Here is a 22533-nt window from a genome sequence, read left to right as displayed (position 1 = left end):
GTGCGCTATGTCGCAAGAATTCATGCATTTGCTATATAGACATTTTTCAGTAAAACTGTCTGCCAGTGTGTATTATACGATATCAAAACATAGGGTAGCTCAACAAAGAGTTTTGTAAGTGCCCTCCATACTTTCGGCTCAACAAATAGTTATAAACGCCCTCCATACTATGCAATTACTGTGCTCTACCGTGTGAGTTGCCTTTAGTTACAGCAAGGGCAATTGTTGATATTGTCATTCAAAAGGCAGTAAGAACAGCGGCGATAATTATACCATTTCATTTAATATTACAATACTGTACTGGAGTATTACAATACTGTATTCCCGATGAGTGCTTAATAATCCTGATAAATATTTAATAATCAAACCATATCCAGTAATCCTAGCTTATTTAAAAATAATGACATTAAAATTCAACATACCACACTGTCAAAATGCGTTATGAAGGTCAACATCATCTGTTCAGTGTCAAAGGTCAAGGTCATGCCTCTGGTAGATTAGTAACCTTTATTGGTGAATCATATGCTGTAACATTAGAGTCCAACTATTGTGACTTGTTCTTCATGTTACTAGCAGTTATTTGTTTTGGCATATAAAAGATCAAAAGGTCAAAATTATGTTTAGCATACAGCAGATCTGGATTGAGCATACTTGAATCGTAGACCTAAAAAGAAGCTTTTGAAAGAAAAGAAAAATCTAATGCAATCGTACCCTAAACGCTTTTAAGGCCATCTTCTGGGCTAATGTCGTTCAAAATGCTCAAAAAATCTAATTTTATTTTTTCCCTTCATTGTCACCCTCGACATGTATACTTTCAAATAAGCTATATCATTCTTCAAAAAATATTAACTAAAATCGAGAAAAATCGCGTTTTTTTCCTACTGACCCCTGGTCAAATTTTATTTAGTCTAATTATATATTCAAAACAGGTAAATCGCTATTTTTGGTTGCCTAAAAACTTTGTTGAGTTATGGCATCATGTATGAAGTAGTGACCATTTGCTTGCTTATTGAAGCAGCTTTTTCAGAGGTAAAAATATGGCGTTGTGGAAATTGCGAGTTTTAGACTAATTGCAGTCTTAAAAAGCCAGATCAATGAGTAATCGGGAAGAAATTTGCAACAAATGCTTCTGTTTTATATTTTGTGTGGATATTACAGTAAGGCATATGAAGATTTTCATTCAGGTATAGCAATTAAACCAGAAAACAAACCATATTAGACGTTATGATGTCCATATACATAACAAGTAAAGAATCTCACATGAATTTCATTATCATGCTGATTATAAAATCAATATTTTTTTGATAATTAACAGTTCATTTTTCACTTAGAAAGCAATTACAACCAGGCTTTTATAAATAGAATTCTAACTGACAATTTAAACTTGTCCAATACCCTATTTTGAGGTCGTAAACTTTGCATGAAGTATGAGTATCACCTTTATGTTGTAAACATTTCAATCCAATACTCCTAACAATTGTGTTTTGTACTGCATTCGTTTCTTGTGGCAGTAATAACTCTTGAAAGAATGGTTGGAATGCAATGAAAATCAGCCAACATATGTGAAATTAAATACTTTACAAAACAAACTTCAAAAAACAAGGTCATCCAACCATGTCATAGTAGAAACTTGACGGAAAGTTGTGAAATTTATTAATTTTTCAATCTTACCGAGATGACTATTATTTAATTTATATTGACATCTTATACAGTCATAGATTTAGGTTCATATTGTAATACATATACATCTGAATGCTACAGAAAAAAATCGGTTGTTGTATGACTTTTCGTTCAATAGATATCTTTGCCACAAATTTCCTCATATTTTTAACCCTGAAATTGTCGCCACGGCAACCGAATATCCGGTTTTCCCCCTGCACTGCATTTTACCATCTTATGCAACAAAAAGATGACAAACTCTGAAAACAAGGTACTACACGGTTAGTGTTTTAAAATAGCCCCTACAATAGCCTTAACACTTGAGTCCGTCAATTCTAGGTCAGCATGTCCTGCAGTGATTCTCAGAAAAAGTAAAAATAATTTTTTAATTATATACCCTAATATCCAATCACCTTGTAATGTGACAGATCGTAGTCACTTTGAAATGATATGAAATCAAACACGTACATGGATTGGACATTGAATTCAATAATTTTAGATCAAGATGTCTGGTTCAACGGAAGTGATCCCCTTCGGCGTCGCCGACTATGTCGTCTTTTCCGCCATGCTTGCAGTCTCAGCTTCCACTGGAATATACCACTGTTTTGCAGGTGGAGGACAGAAAACAACGTCCAAGTAAGCGCCATTACAATATCTGATCCTGTTTTCTTGTTTTATGTAGGAATTTCCAAACTTTTCTACATAGGTATATTTCACTATGAAAATCATAATATTATACACAAATCATAAAATGGTATTCACATACATGTAACGCCACGTTTCTTCATTCTCGAATCTAGGTTTTTAGCAGCCGATCGAAAAATGGCGTGTGCTCCCATTGCCATGTCGTTGTTTGTCACAGTCACTTCAACCGTCCCTATTTTGGGATATCCAGCCGAGTTGTACATTTACGGAGTACAATACACTATGCGTACCTTAAACATATTGTTTTCGTTCCCGTTCATTGCATACTTCATAATCCCAGTAATTCGGGGTCTTCGCATAACAAGCTCATTCGAGGTAAGGCATTCTTTTGCATATAAAGCACCATTGTAGCCTTTTAGCGATAATGGCATTGTTCTCACGGTCGGTGGATAAACTTGTCTAAGGTTTACTTGGTTGAACAGTTTGATTTTATACACAATTATTTGTGTGTGCTATTCTCTCCGTGTTGTTTTACATCTTACCAGAAACAATACTACATGTTTCAGTTTTCTGCTCGTAAATAATGTTCGTTTCTAATACTAAACTTTAAATAGGATACTTTACGAGCGGACATTCATATGACTATCAATGAACGATATGAAAGATTGCATATATCAAACACATGTTAGAAAATGAACTCTAAATATTAGGAATACATATGATGAGTTATTGGTCACAGTGATAAATAGTTTGGGGTCGACCATTAGATTGGGGGTGAGCAAAATGAAGCAATCAGCATAGCAAGACTCGTTGAACGAATTTCTGCAGGCTTCGTAGTTATAGTGTATTGTAAGACGTGCAAAATTTATAATATATTTTGCCCACTTTGAGCTTTGAAACGCCGTCAAAATTGCGTTTTCCCCTTCCTGACAACCCCTGCCTAAGATCTAATTGTGTATCCTGTCAGTAAATGCAGTATTTCCCTTGATGAACTACATTATTGTAACTGTCGATGGTTGAATCTTAGGAGCACTTTGTGTTAATCATTAAATCGCCAGTAATGTTTTTGCATGCAATATGATGGGCCAAAAAATAGATTCCATAGCATTTCGAAACCAACGGCTAATACACGAACTGATTCACGATGTCGCATCTCTGAAGTAATTAGAGCCGATGTATTAAGCTGCCATGCCCTAATATCCTCCAAAACGTGAAAAGGTTTACATGTAAACCAAAAAAAAAGTTTGAAGCTATTTCGGACTTAAAATTCTATATAAATGTTGTGAGAGGTTATTACAGACTGTTTGAAAATTATTAGTTCTCTTGCATTTGGTTGAAAAGAAAAACAATTAGTCAAACAATAAGAAGCTTATTCCAAACCATAACTATATCAGATTTAAAGTACAGTAAGTCACAAATACATAAAGTTGTATTACCACTGTTCCAAATTCGCTGTCTCAAACCATAAATCTGCTTACGCATTAGAACGTCAAATTTATTGATACCATTGGTTACAAACACAGAACTCTGCACCCAATAAGAGTCGTGCAGCATTGTTGTATGCAACTTTCGATTTACGCATAACAGCCACAGAGTAGTTACTCCAGTGATGCGAATTACATCACTAGTTTAGAATATCATTGTGCATGACAAGAAGTGGACTGGCCAGATTTATTTCTGTTAATAAACGTACTTACTCAACGTAGCTTCACAGTCGTCTTTATGAAGTCACACAATTTATTTATGTTGCAGTACATTGGTCTGCGGTACAATCTGAGCTTGCGCATCACGTGTGCAATCATCGCTATGTTGCATCTGTTGTTGATGACGGCGATCACGATATATGCACCAGCTCTGGCTATATCAGCAGGTAAAGTATAGCATAGAGAAATATCGAGGATACCGAGTGCACATGGCTAACACTAGCAGCAAACAACAGTGGATGTCATAGTGTTTACCCGACTGAAAGTATACAAACTATCACGATGAGTTTCAGTTTTAACTTTCAGTACATGTTTCAGTGTTACCTAATTTCTCAAAAAATTCATAAGAACCGATTGCATCTTCATCCCCGTGCAATTTCCGTCGACCTTTTTACGACTAGAAAGCGGTGCCGACGTAATTATTTTCCTTCTGACATCAGAAAAAGGGAATTCTGCGAACTAATTGTGAGATGCTACAGTTCGTGAATAACGTGGTTTATATATGTGATAATATATAACGTATATCTATCTACCTATCTCATAGATCTACCTATCTATCTTGTTATTATATTTTAATTCACAATTTAACAGGGATAGTCATGGGGATATTACCAATATGCCACAAAAGATATGCACGAGGACAGTAGCGCAGCACATTACCCGATGCAAAGCCGAGGGTTATTCGGAGAGTTAATGGTTATCTTAAGTTGTCATAACTATGATAATGTTTCAAAAAACGAAATAGCGTGGATTTGACCTGCTCGTGACTATTTCGTTTTTTGAAACATTATCATAGTTATGACAACTTAAGATAACCATAAGTAAATTCAGGAGATTATCAACTAAATACTGCCCCCACAATAATCGGGATTCAATCATCGTAATTTTAAATGCGAATATTGAAAATAAAGAAATTGTCAATCATTGAATCGCCTGTTCAGTTGACATACTCTTGGTTTTCGCTTGCCTTCATTTAAAGCATTCTTGTATTGTAACGTGACCTCCTCTAAGAGCAACATTTACAATATCTCTTCCTTGATATGAATTGTTAAGCAAATATCCTATGACCCATACAAAATATCTGCTCAACTTTACTTTTTCAGTGCAAGATTTTGAGGTATGGAAAGTGATTGCAATTATTGGCAGTGTAACGACGTTTTACACAACCTTGGTAAGAAGTTGTTGCCTGTGCTGTTTATTTTAAAGTTCGTTTCGTTTTCGTTGATACGTAAAGGGAAGTGAGTGTGGAGATCGAATGAAAACATTTTCAGTACAACAAATTTAAGTTTTGATGTCGAAAACTATATAGTTCAATCTAAATATCTTCACACATTGTGACGAAATGAATGGTTGTTTATTAACCGTAAGGATTCTTGCATATCCTGTAGATGCATGAAGTAGCAATTGAAATTATTCGACATGGTTGTGTACTTTTTAGTGAAAAGTGTAAAATTAAAAATTGTACTAGATTCTATTTTATGACGTTTGACACGAGTCATATTACCATAACAACCATGCACCCTAACAACAATATTTTACCATAACAACTGCCAGAAATGAACAACCGAGACTTAGTAGTAAAACTATCTTCTATTTGTTATCTACAGGGTGGAATGAAAGCTGCCATATGGGCAGACGTTTTCCAATTTTTCATCATTTTCGGCTCGGTGGTGGCCTTGGCGGTCCTCGGTACTAGTGACGTTGGCGGCATTGAACGTGTCTGGAACTCGAATAATGTTGGTGACAGGATGAATTTTTTTAAGTGAGGTTCAAAACATTGTAATTTGTTATGTAACAAATTACATGCAAAACTTCCGACTATTGTGTACCAAATAACGTTAACCTTATACTTGCCATGCCGCTGTTATTGAGTTTTTACACCTTTGTCCATAGGTCCACCTTGGTGTCGTTCTTTGCAGAGACATTCTGTTAGAAGGGGTTAAGAATAGAATAGAGTTCACATATTAATAGCAATCATATTTGCAGAAATGGCAACACGATTTTGAGTGTAAATTCACAAGAATTATCATGTTTTTGTGAATGTTACTCTTGATCACAAAATTTGACACCTACTTCGTTTTTTCAGTTTCTCGTTCGACCCTACCGTCCGTCTTACCTTCTTGGGAATCTTCGTTAATGGCATTATCGGAAACTTGTATTTCGGCGTTGGCCCGGCTGTTGTGCAGCGTCATCTCTCCTCCAAGTCCACGGCTCATGCGCAAGGGTAAGGATAGTGACCGTATGTTTTACTGATAAAAAGTGTTTTGTCTTGTTTTACATGTTTGATATCGGCGTAGTTTAAAAATTGCATCACAATTCTTTTACAGTTTCTTTGATTCGATTAGCGACCAAGCTTGGGGCTCGTACAAGGATTAGAAAATTGTGGACACGCATTAACATACCATATTATCTGCTTCGGTTATGAAATGATACAGATGCAATGTCTAACACTTTCATTATGGCCTGCGTTGCAAGAGTGTGCTGTTGAACTTCCGGTACCTGCAAAAACGCCTTTTTGGAGAGACACAGATATATAAGGTGTCTGAATATCTTGTAGGTGAAATTTATTCATTCAAAGGAGTGTTAAAAAGTTTTCGTCACTTTGCTGCAGATTTGCAGCAGTAGGGACAAATGCCACATTCGTTTAATGAGTGCATTATTTGACCTGACTTTATATGTCGAGTCTCTAGCTAGTATCCGAGACGATCTAGTTCGAGAATCCGCCTCCGCACAAGATTACAGAACATATATTAGGTAAAGACCGGGTTCAGATTCAGTGCAGTCGCCCATGTTTATCCTGTCAATATAAGGCAGTTCTGGTACCTCGACGTTTTCATAGAACACATTAATTATCACTCTATGGAAGACCGGAATACGTGTATGCTACTCGATGTTACACGAACGAATAGAAAGGCAGTCCAATTACTAGGTCACTTCGTTAGAGGTGGACAATGAGGTGTTCGAGGAATGGCCTTGAAAATGAAATGAGGAGCATTGTTTTTTCTCCTTGGTTCATTTTAACTTGCGTGATGTTAACATGACCAATTCTGACAACTTGTTTTTTACTTTTCTCCGCACAGTAGTAAACTTTTATGCCTTCCTGCGCTGCCTAACTGTAAAAATTCCCTACTTTTTGTCGAAATATTTTTGTGGATTTATTTATTTATTTGTTTGTTTCTGACAAAAATCAGAGGCCATAGGCAGATTTTCATCCAAAGAAACAACGTCCATAGTTCAACTTTACAATAACATATATACAAAAAGCAGGCCAAATAAATAAACATGGCATACATAGTAAGCACACAATAAAACAAAACAAGGCAGTAAGTCTGCCAGTTCATAAAACTATAAAAGATGTATATTGCACAGTCTGCGTGCGAGACCGTCGACAAACTATTGTAATGGTTGAGCAAATCATATTTAAGAGATAGCAGCGATGGTGCGCTGACCAGGAATCTAAGGAGCGAGTTCTACTCAGAAACTATGCAGTTGAAGAATGAATTCTTAAGTAAATCTGTTCTCGCTCTTTGTATTTGTAGACAGAAATCATGATTGTGTGCAGTTGCTGTAACAAGTGAAAATGTAAAGTGCTGATGAAAGGGAACATCGATATGATAACATTCCTATAATACGTACGGTTACATCTGCTGTGGAGTGGAATCAATTGTAATAAATTGGTTTAATAGAGTGGTATATTTCATGATCCAGTATTACGCATTTAAACGTGTTGTACAGTATTGTACTTTTTCAAATTGTGTATTACGGACCTTTTCTATATGGGTCCCAGACCGTGTAAACAAATTAATTGACAAGTTCGCGGGGTACGAGAGACTGGTAAGCTTTATCAATGGATGCTGGTGTACAGTCTCGAAGCATACGTTTAATGCCGCCGAGAACTTTACTGGCCTTGCTTGATATCTCGTTAAATTATTAAAACCCACTGACACATTCCGATATTTATTAAGGAACTCTTCTCACCCGGTCATTAAGCTTTTTACTTCAGCTAATTACTAAATTGTATATTTAATGAACTCTTCTAATTAGGGATATATATCTGAATTGACTTGACCAAAGTTGATGAAACTTGCTATGTACATAAACGATACCACAAAACAACATTATTGAAAGTCATTAAACATACATCTTTCAGCCAATTCCTAATTTGCATATTTAATGAACTTTGCTTAATTAAGGATATATATTTTGATTGACTTGACCAAAGTGGGATTTACTTGATCAAAGTTTGCGAAACATGCAATATAAATTGATGATACCAGGTTAAAATAATATTGAAAGTCATTTCGCGTTTTCATGTCAGTTAATTTATAATTTGCATATCTAATGAGCTTTCACAGTTTGGCATACATAGCTTGATGAACGCGACCAAAGGCAATTTCACTTGCTATATAAAGTGATGATACAATGACAGCAGTCAAATAAATTTAGTATTTTTACTTCAGCTAATTACATATTTGCATACTTAATGACCTTTAGCATTAATCTGTTGTGAATATTGTTCATGATGTTGATCATAACACTTTCACTGAAGTTATGAACATGGGGCAAGTGAATAAATTTAAACCAATGTATATATATATATATATATATATATATATATATATATATATATATATATATATATATATATATATATATATATAATGCCATATGGGCATTTTCAGTTCATTTCAGGTTTTCCAGAAAAACCTATTATAGCATATAAAAGAAATAAAAAGATTAAGTACATCCTCGTTCAAGCAAAAATGAATCACGACAAGCGAACACGAACACTCTGAGCAACAAACCACGCAAAATTCAGACCAAAGTACAACGATGCTAGCATCTCTCTTGGATGAACAATGGCTACCATCAAACTTAACATGGGAAAACATGAAACCACGTCGATTTATTCACTATACTGCATCACTAACAAAAAGAGGACCGATGTGTGAAGCTGTCTTCATTTTCCTTTATAACATAGAATTCGTCCGATGAAATCTTATTATGATTTGTGCCATGAATGTTATAGTTTGATAGAACTTGGTTCTTAGAAGTATCGAAATTTACGTGAAATAACATAGGAAAATTTGGAAAGAAATGGATTGCAGTGAAAGATTGACACCCAACTATAGGTATCTGCTTCAGAATGTTGGAAACAGAATAGAAGCAACCATTACTGCAACAAGATTACTGATGGAGGACAATGTGATTGCAATAGAAGTCATTGTTGACTCAGTCTGTAAAAAACGTAAGACTATCTGGCGGTTGATGTTGTCTTAGGTAATAGGATAAAAGAATTCCGAATAAATGCACTAAGGCTTAAAAGACTTAAGTCTGCATAGAGGGAGATAATCCACTTGCAAGGGGTTGGTTGCGAGGGAGTGTGAACTTCCCTCCTGACACAACTGTATACAAATGATAATGGAGTCATTTCGTAGCCATTCGCAGCTACAAACTTGCAGTTATGATGAAGCCTAAAATTATATAAGGCACAAAATGATTATCTGGCATTATCTTTTCAACAGAGACAAGTGAATATTGCAATTTGAGAACTTCTATAGAAGTTGTAGATTAGATTAGGAATTAACATGCTTTCAGAGCTCATTTTTATTGTCCAGATTTAATTTACAGTGCTCCCGCTAAGGCCTTTTTGCACGTTCAAGTTGTGCAGAGTCGTTCACTGCTCTCGCAGTGACCGGATACACGCAAAGCCTAAGTCGCTCGCCCACTTAAAACCTTTCAGGGAATACAAGTCCGGAAATCCAAATGCATGAAGCAATATAAGCCATATAGCTTATTTGGTAATTAACGGCTGTATCCTGTGAAAAGCTTTGAATGACAATAACAGTAATGAAATAAGCATATTGAGACATTTAAGTTGGCTTTTTTTTGAGAGGCATATGCTGAGGAACTTGTCTAACCCTTGACTAGTTGCTTTGTAAAGTTTGTAAAGAAGAGTTCTATAAACATTTAATGTGGGGTGGGAGTAGAAACTCCTTCATGTACCACTAAAACTTTTGTTGAGATGTCATGATGAAAAGCCAGCCCCATGATTGTGAAAAGGAACAATTGACATTAGCCATCTAGTATACAGGCTATGTAGACAAAAAAGCTGGCCTGAGCATTCCTGTATGTTGCATTTTATGGACTAAGAAAAAGAGAATGTAGCAGAGAAGCATAACAAATAAATAGACTTCTAAAGATGTCAAATTGAAAAAGTGGGTACATGTAAAACAGTCGACAAATAACGGGTTAAAAAACTAATCGTAATAGCGTGCTTAGATCGGGTCCAAAATGCTGTACTAAAATAGACAGAGAAAGGGGCGTCCAACGGCCTTACAGAAAAGGGAGAGTAATGACGGTAACTGTCGGTGCATTATTTTTTTCAACCAACGTTTGCTTGTAATCTTTTTTTAATTTTCCTGCCATGTTTTGATGATTTTTTTCATCTTGAAATGGTCTCCCAAGAACCTTCCAGACCCTCTCAACTGCCCACCCTTTCCGTGAGTGTGAAATAAAAAATTGTTTCTGCACTGAATGCGCAAGAAGTACTCGGCTGCATCTTTTATCGCTGCACAAATCCAAGATTAATGCTGCGGTTTTGTGTAAGGGACGACAAATATTCCACTCCAAAGTGCAATAAATGCTGAAAATAAATGTTCTCCTCCCTTGCGGTCATACAGTAATTGTTGTTCTATCCATATTATAGGTCAGTGTTACTCAACATACCTATTCAGATAATTGTTAATGTATTCATATATTTTAACGGACTGGTGCTCTATGCCTACTACAATAGTGAGTATCTAATAATACTTTATTAATACTGAATGACGACGACGACTTTGATGTATGAAAATATATTGTCTTTGGGAGTTAAAGTAGAATACGCACTGGTGACAGTTCAAATTTTCACAACACCTTTCTGGTTTGCAACTCAAAAGGACTCATTTTAAAGCCTGCCAGTCTCCTTTTTTTTAAAACTCGAAATTGTATTGTTTTGCCATAAAAGGGTCGGGAAGCATGCTCTCTCCCGGTATTTGTCTGTCTGTGATTCTCGCAGTGACTCGTCTATTTATTCTAGTACTGACTGTCTCTCCCCTCCCTCTCTCCCTACCCATCTCTTCCCCTTCTCCCTCCCCTCCCCCCCCTCTCTCTCTCTCTCTCTCTCCTCTCTCTCTCTCTCTCTCTCTCTCTCTCTCTCTCTCTCTCTCTCTCTCGCTCTCTCTCTCTCCAGATGAACAAACACTGTTAATTCCGGCCGTAAATGCCACGGTCTCGCCCGTAGCATCTGGTAAGCATTATTTAGTATTAATAAAATGCAGAGAAAATGTAAGTTGTAAATTTTCCGATCATAAGTGCACGACAGACGTTTTAAATTTGTACATTCTGTCTACATCTATAAAGCATTGACAAGTATAGAGTTTCATCCAACATGGCAAAATGATCCTTCTCTGCGGTCCCTCCGTCTCTCTGTGTTATTGTAAAGTACATTTTTTCTCGATTATAGTCTGTGTCCACCGTGATCCTGAAAGTCAACTCTGTCTTCCTTATGTTTGTTAGTTTTAGATGTAAGTTCGCACGAAATAGCGAGAAAAAGTGATGTTGTATGATAGGTTTGTCCTGTTATCATATATAGGTTGTGCAATTATGTATCGATGGCTGGATTGATGATGAATTCCTGCCATCTGACATCGTCTTGTTCTAACGCCACTGTAAAAGGCAAGTTGTACACATTAGCCTATAATTGTAACAACTGACACCGAATTTGACTGATATAACTATTACAATGGCTTCTTTTCTGTTTCCGTTTTCAGAAATATTTCTCAGTGAAAGCGATAACCCTGCGAGGTATGAGCCGAATTATTCTAGATCAGACCAGGTATGATTATTGTTTGCCTGACTTTTGGGACTTATGTACGTTAAATAAGTGACTGCCTTAAAATGGAGCTGCATGTTGGAACACAATTTTTTTCAAAGCAATATTGCTCATCTAAGATGACAAGGAAACCCCCTCAAACTATATATTTTCAAAACGCAGAGACTCTAAAGTTTAGTGCAGTAGCAGTACTTTACTCGAAAGATGAAGTGGGTGTATATTTGGGGTAAAAACCTCAAATTAATGATAAAATCTTTTTAAGAAAAAAACTTGACACTATTTTCTGAAATGTAATATTTAACTTGAAAGAAGAGAATATGTAGAAAAAACGACTATTTTATTTTGCATTATCTATCCTCATTCAAAAATAGCAAGGGTTGAAAAACTGACATTCAAAACAGTGATTAAAATCATGATTCAAATGCCTCTAATTTAAAATGTAAGAACTTTATTCCCAAACAAAATAGTCTTTTTTAAAGAGCATTTAAAAAACATAATGTGAAAATTTCAGAAAATTTGACCCAGCCAGAGTGGAGTTAAATTCTTTGGAAATTTTGAAATTTGGAGGAAAAAGAAGCCAGGAAATCGGGTGATTTGCATTCATTGCACTTCTTTATCACGAAACTTACGACTGCTTGACAAGCTAAAAGGTGAACCCCATCGACATTTTAACATATTAATTATTAAAATTAAATGAATATTTGCAAAAACGTGAGTTTTGAGCAAAATATGCTGTGTTGGGTGGAGCGCCCCCTTAAATGTCATCGATTTGGAAAATGCTTTATATTCTCGTTATATTATTGATGGCCATGTGGCAGAAACATGTCAACAAATGATTTTGTGCTATTATGCGAGCTCAGGGAACTTAGACTTCCAAAAGTAATAATTGCAACTACATCTCGCCACGTAGCATAAAACAATAGACACTTCTTTATCTCGAAACTTACGACTGCTTGACAGGCTAAAAGGTGAACCCCGCCAAAATCTTATTTTTGGGTTAACGTATTTATTAAAATTAAATGTATATTTGCAAAAACGTGATTTTTGAGCAAAATATGCTGTGTTGGGTGGAGCGCCCCCTTAAATGTCATCGATTTGGAAAATGCTTTATATTCTCGTTATATTATTGATGGCCATGTGGCAGAAACATGTCAATAAATGATTTTGTGCTTTTATGCGAGCTCAGGGAACTTAGACTTCCAAAAGTAATAATTGTAACTACATCTCGCCACGTAGTATAAAACAATAGACGTCTTGTATTAATCTGTCTTCACTGCCATACGAAACATTGTAAGACAATGGGTAAACAAAAGAATACTTTATTTTTCTCATTTTACAGATTTTGATGTATTTCGTGAGTTCTCAGTTTGGTCGCATACCGGGCATTCAAGGCCTGTTTGTTGCCTGTCTAATGGCTGGGTCACTGAGGTAAGATAGTTTACCAAGGGAGCGTTCAATGATTGTGGCAAGAGATGAGCCTAAAAATTTTTATTATTAGACCTGACAAAGTCAAGCAATTCGGGCCCCTTATCGATAATAAAACTTTTTGTAACCGTCCACCTACTTAAGAAATGAGAGATGAATAAACGTATGAATGCATCGTGACGCTTCGTACGATGTAAGCTTCTCTAAATTTGCGAAGATATATCAGATCCTATTTTTGACAAAAAGATACAACGCAATCCTGTATGGTTTCTTCGATTGTCAGAAATCTTCGCAATGATATTGTCAGTAGGCTGTTACAGTTTTTGAAGTGTACATACATTTAAGTGAAATTAACTGTTACCCGTTCTTTTACGAGTGAAATTTAGCAAATATAGTGTAGTAACGATAGAGAAACTATGAATGACGACTTGGTTGGGACTTTGTCTCTTCTACGAGCGCAGATGCCTTCATTACCACTGTGCTATTATACTTGTCATCACGTATTCTCGTTATATGCGATATAATTTAATAATTAGGGAACACGGTCAAAATGTCGCCTTAGAACGATCTTTAGTGTAATCTATTTTGACTTACAGATGTCATAAAGACATCTTTTGTCTTCGGCTAATGCTTCTTTTAGTATCAAATGATGTCGTAGGATGGTTAGTCCAACTACAACTTTTGAAGAGTTGAACGCGCCAGAGCATAACAATAAATAAAGTGGAGCAAAACACAAGGCGGTTGGCCCAACACTTCAACCTAACCAGGGCGGTTTTTTTCTGTTCCTCCCTAGAGCGCACTCTGAAGAAGCCGGCTTGTACTTTGCCGAAACGTTTGTTAGATAAACATCATTTGAAGATTGGAAACTTCTTTAACCCCCTCGGTTTTTTTACTCCACACTTTTCAAGTGGTTGAACATTCAAACATAGCTGCAGATTATGCCAGGTCAATATCCCTTGGTTAAATTGAGATTAGAATTCCTGGAATTTTACAGCACAAATCTCTACCTTGAGTGGTGACGTTTCTTTCTTTCCGTTTGTTTGATTCTTTAAGTACTATTTCATCTACCATGAATGCTGTAGCTGCGTCGACCTTGCAAGATATTGTCAAACCCTATAGAAAATGGAAATCCTTGAAGTGGAAAAATAGAACCATGATCGAGAAAGATGCTTGGGATACAACTCTTTCAAGAATAATAAGTGAGTTTAAAAGAGAAGATATTGTGTTAAAACGGATGATATTCCATGTTTTAATATGAAAAGATATAGTGTCATTATCGATCACTTGCTGCAGGTAGCACAGGGAACTTAGTAATCTTGTTGTTGTTGTTGTTGTTGTTGTTGTTGTTGTTGTTGATGGTGGTGATGATGATGATGACGATAATAAAAAATATTAAAAAACAATGTCTCATTCCTTGCTGTTGTTTGTCGATGTTGTAGATAATTGTAAAAGAAAACTGTAATCGTGATCAAAAACGACGTAGGTCGCCAACGTCACTCCCGTCCATTATACAACCAAGGGTGGAATCGAGATGCCCCTGATCAAGGCTCATCAGCCACCTTCAAGGCCCAGAAAACACCCCGTTCACGAGCGATCGATTGAAATGTGCTATCATAGGCACTGAAATTTATCTCACTGACCTAATTTGGGCTTCACTTGAACTACCGGCCTGCAAACGAGTGGAAAAACGGCGATTTCCAAGTCGTACCCAGTCAAAATCGATCACATTTGAACTTCCTGGTCGATGGTGATGGGCTGTCATCACTGGGCATTTAAATTGACCAATTGGGGGCACTGTAAAGGCTGCTTCGGCCAGCCGATTGTTTATGTTTCAATGCTCCCTGCTCGTACGCGTACGTGTAACGTTCAAAAGTACGCGAAAAAGTAGAAAAACCTTCATAGTCATGCAGATAAACGGAGACTTTCCAACTCTTTGTCAGGAAATCCGCCATTTTACTTCAGGATATACTGTCGATAGTTAGAGCGTACACTTCCGGGTATTTGACTTTCCCCCGTTACAAGGATACAAACGTAATCAACATCCGGCTCGTACTTGAGCGAGTGTACATTGTCGTTGTGAATGAGTATTCCAGGTGATAGTTTACAGTAAATGACGGGTTGATTTGTCATTGGTATCCATATAAGTATTATTCTACAAGAATGGAAATTGAATGAAGTTGAGACGGCGAAGTTTAAACTGTAGTGAAATTTTGCGTTGAGACAAGCCCCCTCATGTATCAGTAATGAGAGCTGGCCGAAGCAGCCTTTACAGGGCCCCCAATTGGTCAATTTAAATGCCCAGTGATGACAGCCCATCACCATCGACCGGGAAGTTCAAATGTGATCGATTTTGACCGGGTACGACTTGGAAATCGCCGTTTTTCCACTCGTTTGCAGGTCGGTAGTTCAAGTGAAGCCCAAATTAGGTCAGTGAGATAAATTTCAGTGCCTATGATAGCACATTTCAATCGATCGCTCGTGAATGGGGTGTTTTTTCTGGGCCTTGAAGGTGGCTGATGAGCCTTGATCAGGGCATCTCGATTCCACCCTTGGTTGTATAATAGGACGGGAGTGACGTTGGGCGACCTACGTCGTTTTTGATCACGATTACAGTTTTCTTTTACAATTATCTACAACATCGACAAACAACAGCAAGGAATGAGACATTGTTTTTTAATATTTTTTATTATCGTCATCATCATCATCATCATCACCACCATCAACAACAACAACAACAACAACAAGATTACTAAGTTCCCTGTGCAGGTAGTAAACCAGATTGACAGAAATGTAGACCCGTAATAAGGTGCATTTCGCTACCTCTAATACCTTAGCGTCGGGTTAAAATATTGTTGTCCGTACATTAAGAACTTGAAAAAACACTAATGTATCCACACGTTATCTCTCACGTTTTTGGTTTGCCTTATTTTGATCTTTTGGTGTACATGACATACAAACTCGTCTTAGTCAGCATATTTATAAAAGCCTGGTGCCGAAGTAATTATTTGCGTTTACATTATGTATCATGTCACCTTTCTTAAACACAACACTGGTTCAGATTCTTTCTTCTGTCGTGTTATTCTATGTATGGTTACCGTAACACCCTTTGCACCTGTTGCACATATTGCACTGATCTAATTTTGGTATTGCAGAAGTACAGCGCAATAAATGCCGCATAGGTGCAATATCTATCTACGTATCGTGTTGTTAAAGAAGAAAAATAGAAACAAAATTTTGATAAATTAAAATTCAAAATTTGTGTGCATTGCAATTTCAGTGGCAATTTTGTCACAAATAGATTCTGATGATATTTTGTAAATTTGAACAGGACCTAAGGACTCGTGCTCTTATCCCCCTCGCAAAGCAAATGCCAAATAACACGATTGACCTTTGCTCACCAATGTATTACGGTGTGACCGGAATAATCCTGCCCTGCTCTCTCTTTAATAAAAGGCGACAATGTAAAAACTATAATTCATCTTTCTTCATCTAACGTCAATTTGTTTATCTCGTTTTTCAAAAACCTGAATGTGTCTAAATGTACCATGATCCGAATGCTTTACTGAGGGTATTTGTAATAATCCTCTTTAAAAATCTTTAAAATGTTTTCTATCTTCCTGTTACTCTTACTGTTCAAACAGGAGGGCCAACGAACGTCTAGCTAGAATAGACATCTTGTCCTTAGCACGAATTGGTGGAATAGGCCCTGGCATATCCGAAGAAGTGGCAACTTCGTACTTTTTCAGCACTGTTCTATACTACATTAATCTATACCTTCTTTCAAGAAATTGCAAAAAAGTTTTGAAAGAGACAGCTTTTATAAAGCACCATGTTCGTCGCTTTCGCTTAGTTCTTGAAAGTATTTTGTGTGACCAAACGGTCGTCACCGCTTAGACTCAGGATGACGTTTACTCTTTCCAATGTCGTTTAACTGACGGATTTTCAATGTCGTTTATCTGACGGAAACGCGGCAGCAATTACGTGAAAACTAGTATACGTGTATATATGTTGTTTCATATGTTCAACTCGAGCCAATAAAAAGGCGTTATTTACAGCGTTAATGTCTCATTCAGAATTGCGATCACCTAGCAATGACTAAAATCAAATTGGTCAATTCTGACCCCCAAGTGCTGTTGATGTGTTGCAAGCGATATGAGATGTACTCGTGTCGTGCAATCGTTAAGATATTGCACGCAATTCAATCCTAAATTATCCTATACATATTGCCCTCATATATTGGCACTGACCATCCAAACATGACGGAGTCCTAATACCAAAAAAAGCAAGAAATTCAAAATGTTATGACAAATCTATATTTATTTATTTATTTATTATTAAGACTTTATTTCGGACTTTGCCGTCCATATCATCATTACCAAAAAACGCTTACAGAGAAGTTACTATGTGAGAAAATGATGGTTGAAATGAATACATCTCTCATAATTAAACAAAAATAAGGTTGTTCCATAATTTCATGACCTCAGACGTGAAACACAGAGACTCATACACTTGTCGCACAATTGTGTTGCTACATTTCATCGGTCGCTGTCTTAAACCATAAATTTGCTTTCTTAGCAAAGCATCGAAGTTATAAACTCTGTTTGATACCAACATTGAACAGGCACTACATCGTTTCTCGTACCCCAATAAGAGGCGAGCAGCATTATTGTAAGCGACCTTCAATTTTCTCATAACATTTACAGATTATTTGACCCAAAGTGGACCTCCATACAGTTGATAGCAATACGTTTTGAACAGAACGCACTTGACATTAAAAGTACATCGAGAACATTTTCTCAAGAGCATATTAGCTGCAACATAAAATGTTCTCATTTGGTGCTCAATATCCTCATCATCTCTGAAAACATTATTTAAAACGTAACCCAGATGCTTTTTCTTTGTAACAAAATTCAATTTTAACTCCTCCGAGAAAGACAGGAGGAATGCGACGAACTTTAGAGGAGTCGGAAATAACACTCATGCAATTTATTTTCTAGTCATTGAAAATGTTATCATGACTGTCACCATACCAACTACAAATATTGACCAACGTCTGAGTCCGTTTCACAGAATGACTAATTAGACAAATATCATCGGCATACATTAGGTGGTTTATGTAAATTTCTCCGATGTTACAACCAGTTTTCGTCTTTGACAAAATACAACTCAAATCATCAACATATACATTAAATAGCTTACGTGACAAGATCCCACCTTGCTTTACACAATTTGTAACAGAAAATGTATTAGACGTACACGAACCCCAGCGTATGAATGTCTGCTGAGTTCTGTACCAATGAAAGAGAAATCTGACGATATAAACTGGAACCTTTCGATTAATTAGTTTTTTGAATAAAACCTAATGGTTTACCCTGGCAAATGCTTTCAAGGCGTCTATAAGAGTGATAATAATATTACTGCCATGATTTCTATAGAAGTTGATGACTTCTTTCAAAATAAAAACACAAATATCAGTAGAACGTATGTTACCTGAGTTTGTGTGTACCAATTCTCGTTACCTTAAATATGATTTTGCTACGCAGAAAGTGAATCATAAACGTCTTATGCGATTTACCATATTTACAATATGACGGATTTTTACAGGTATAACACTTACGATTACGGAAGCAAAGTCAAGATTTAGGCCAAACAGGAATTGAATGCGAGAAATGACTAAAAGATGAAAAGATGAATGCATTCAGCTTGTTTCACGAACAAATAGAATTTTCTGCCATGGCAGCGATCACATTAGTGTTACAAGTATTTATGAAATCATCATGTCAAACTCTTGCTTTGGTGAGAAGTCGACTTTTTACCCATAATGCATTTGAATTTCATGTGGTTTTCCCCAGCATAAGACAAAATCTATATAAGGTAGCGAGCATTATGATTAACAACGACAATCGCATTTAATATTCATAGTTTGGGAGGTTTTTCTCTTCTGCGTCATTGCTGTACAGTGAATGACTGTTACATCACGTTGTAACACTGTAAAATGTTTTAATGATACATTCCTGTACCACGATGAACACACAATGGTAGTACCTTTTCATGTTGCATCTGTGAAAGAGAAGATGAAATCACGTTTTTATGCAAAAGCTCAAAGATGAATTTGTTAAGTTTTATTTTTTTCAATAGATCACAGTGTCGGTATGCGAAACATAATTGTAACAGAAGGCGCGTCCTTCACAAAATATCTCTCTTCACAAAGAGGATTGAATTTCATCTTGTAAAACGTTCACGTTAATGGTCGCTGAGATCAATATAGTATACAGTAAAGTCATATATATTGTGTATATCTTTACTTTGCAAATACTACTCCTTCAATGACTTCATCATGAGCAAAACAGCCACAATACTGATAGTCATTTTACCGTTGTATATACAGGTTGTGTCTTTGGTGTGTTGGCGACATTAAGTGCCTTTATAGTGCCTTACTTCGGGTCATTCGTAGTGATTACAAGCATTGTCAGTTCCGTATTTTCTGGACCTCTGACTGCTGTCTATATATTGGGTATGATGCTACGAAGAACTAACGCATGGTAAGTCCTAAAGTACAGACAAAGTAAAGGTTTGTGTTTTGAGGAAAATTTCTCAGCTGTCTGTCACCCCTAATCCTTGTGAGGATTAGGGTTGACAGACAGATGAGTAGGATGGGATCTCTCTCTCTCTCTCTCTCTCTCTCTCTCTCTCTCTCTCTCTCTCTCTCTCTCTCTCTCTCTCTCTCTCTCTCTCTCTCTCTCTCTCTCTCTCTCTCTCTCTCTCTCTCTCTCTCTCAACTCATCTTGCATTCTCCACGGAAAAGCAGACCTGAAATCAGATCAACATCTTATTTCTCAATCCATATATCAGCAGTGTCCCATAACCTTCGGCCAAAATATTGCCTTCATTCACGGGACATTTTATAGAATTGACAAATAAAGCACAATTTGCTTTGTAAATATGATGTTGATGATAATATCAGTGTGTCAAAGGGACTCACGGACAAAATAACCTTATACGATCACAAGAAATATCCTCACGAGAGGTGAAGCAAGACCATAGCAGAACAAAAAAAGAAGCAAAGATGATAAATTTGAAATGGTAATTGTAGTCTACGGCAGATAAAGAAGGGCTGATATCCTCAAGATTCTCATGATCTTGAATAACACTGATCACAGGGGTGCGTTTTGCGGTTTGGTGGCTGGATGCGGGATTGGTGTCTTCATCGTCGCTGGTCCAATTATTGCAGAACAGCTGGACTTGGAACCTCTCCCAGTACACAAGGTATGGACACTATTCGACCTTGCTTTGAGTTAAGGTAGTATGTGCCACGAAACTGAAATATGAAAACTTTTGCTCACCTTTCAGGCATTCTCATTCGAAATCAAAAAATTATGAAATTCGAAGGTCATTTCGGCACTATAGGAAAAAGTAACCAAGGTTGAACATTTACTGACCTTTGAAGTTCACAATGGCCTTAATGTTTTTGCAGAAAAATGAGTTTTTCAATTTTAAAACAACCAAGATGGTGACACATTGTTACTCAAAGAGCTTCAAAATCAGTCCCCATGTGGTAGATCAGATATGTTTTGGATAAATTTGAGTCCGAATATCTGTCCCCGGGCACATTCTTCGTTAAACTGACAGCGTTGCTCGCGTTAATGGCCTCAATTTACAAATTCAATGAATAGTTCCCTAAAAGATACAAGAAAGAAAAATTGAACAAGTAATATCACGATGAAAGTTTTTGCTAGATACTTTAAATTTGCATTTATCTTGCCAGAAAATAGATATTTGAAACAAATTCTGTCAAATGTTTCTTAACCGCTGGAAATATTCCCATTTCAACAGATATCATTCATATGGTACCCGTCTGTGAATTTTTTCACAACATTGATTGTTGGGGTCGTCGCTAGTGAATTGTTCAGGTTTCTAAAACCTTCTCTGATAAAGAAGGTTGATCCGTCGCTGTTGGTAGTAGCTCTCAGGTGAGTAACAACACGTAGTTGTGTTGAGAGGTATTAAGGTAAGCATGGTCTTGGCACACTGGTACAAGATGGCTTTGTGAATGGTAACATATTGTTTTAGTGAACAAGGTAGGATGTTAAAAGTGAAAAGGTAGGTGCTAAAAGCCACTAGCCAATTTGTTCAATGCGTGGACATTAAAGAGGCGTGTGGACGATGTCTTTTAAGAAGGTGCTACTTAATTTGGCTTTGTTGGTGGCGCACATTTTTGAGTGCGCATCCAATTGACAATCAGGGAGTGAAAATTATACAAATGACCTGTCATGAATTATGGCATTGGTCCATCTGTTTAAGTAAATCCAGTATTTCTTTACTCATCCTAAAAGCGTTAAAATCACAGCTTTTGGTGAAAGAATCAACAGCCGGATAAACGTATCAGAGTCCAAAGCAGTTAACAATTGCTATTCTTCCGATTGCATAGTTACTTTCGACACAACGAAATAAGCCTCTTCTGTATAATAAGAAATTCACATTCTTTATCAGAGCATATTAGTGTGGCAAAGTAGACACTGCTCTTTCTCCGGAAAAATGTACAGACTCTCTGCATCCATTGATTTTATTAGCTTATCCAGATATAAGTCTAGGATTGGATTTTAGATAAAGCTATGGTAGCGTTACGATAACCTGAAACTGTGAAGTGATTGTTTCTCCTTTCCTCTTTTTCACAGGCCAAAACATCGAATGATTAAACCGGCGGTTTGATTGCAAACTTTGGAAAGTCAATGAAGGCTTCGGAACACTGCATAAAAACCCTATAATACTCACTGTATTAACAAGGATTATTGCCTGTATTTTAGCTGAAGAGTGCATATACAGATGAATACAGCCAAGAATCCATTTTTTGTATTCAGCAAGCCTGTATTCATGTGGATTCGTGTGAATTCACGTGTATTATACTTTAATACAGGCAACTCATTCATGTGAATTTATCTGAATTTTTTGGCTTTCATGCAGTGGAAGTGTCGGTGAATGATGACCTTAATGGCGACGCAGATTAATCAGATTGTTATATTTTCCACTTTGAAAAAACTACAACTTGTTAGATTAAATTAAATTAAATTAAATTATGATCGGCAGTTCAAATATATACTAAAAATCAATGCCTATAATATAGGGTTATTCACAAAATACGGCCCTGTATGGACGAGGGCTCAGTGAGTGACGTATTGGACGAGCCGAAGGCGAGTTCAATACGTCACTCACTGAGCCCGAGTCCAT

General features: G+C 36.7%; 2 protein-coding genes across 4 annotated transcripts; both read left to right on the top strand.

Moving 5' to 3' along the window:
- The first annotated feature begins 2093 nt into the window (after nucleotides 1-2093).
- Nucleotides 2094-8565, top strand: LOC139121703 (sodium-coupled monocarboxylate transporter 1-like). The gene is made up of 6 exons (XM_070686789.1): nucleotides 2094-2295; nucleotides 2460-2679; nucleotides 4057-4174; nucleotides 5111-5178; nucleotides 5615-5769; nucleotides 6094-8565. Exons 1-6 carry the CDS (start codon nucleotides 2165-2167, stop codon nucleotides 6233-6235), a joined length of 834 nt encoding a protein of 277 aa, XP_070542890.1. The 5' UTR covers nucleotides 2094-2164; the 3' UTR covers nucleotides 6236-8565.
- Nucleotides 8566-8683: 118 nt separating this feature from the next.
- On the top strand, nucleotides 8684-22097 carry LOC139121704 (sodium-dependent multivitamin transporter-like). Of its 3 annotated transcripts, XM_070686791.1 has the most exons (9): nucleotides 8684-10802; nucleotides 11242-11298; nucleotides 11822-11886; nucleotides 13223-13311; nucleotides 14362-14507; nucleotides 19697-19850; nucleotides 20469-20574; nucleotides 21142-21278; nucleotides 21984-22097. In XM_070686791.1, exons 4-9 carry the CDS (start codon nucleotides 13229-13231, stop codon nucleotides 22015-22017), a joined length of 660 nt encoding a protein of 219 aa, XP_070542892.1. In that variant the 5' UTR covers nucleotides 8684-10802; nucleotides 11242-11298; nucleotides 11822-11886; nucleotides 13223-13228; the 3' UTR covers nucleotides 22018-22097. The 3 variants fall into 3 exon arrangements, with proteins under 3 accessions (XP_070542892.1, XP_070542893.1, XP_070542891.1); XM_070686792.1 differs by lacking the exon at nucleotides 8684-10802 and having other exon boundaries at nucleotides 11182-11298; XM_070686790.1 differs by lacking the exons at nucleotides 8684-10802; nucleotides 11242-11298 and having other exon boundaries at nucleotides 11323-11886.
- Nucleotides 22098-22533: the final 436 nt, after the last annotated feature.

The sequence above is a fragment of the Ptychodera flava genome, chromosome 21 (assembly GCF_041260155.1).
Source record: "Ptychodera flava strain L36383 chromosome 21, AS_Pfla_20210202, whole genome shotgun sequence".
NCBI classification, from domain to species: Eukaryota; Metazoa; Hemichordata; class Enteropneusta; family Ptychoderidae; genus Ptychodera; species Ptychodera flava.
This window is presented reverse-complemented; position numbering and strand designations above follow the sequence as displayed.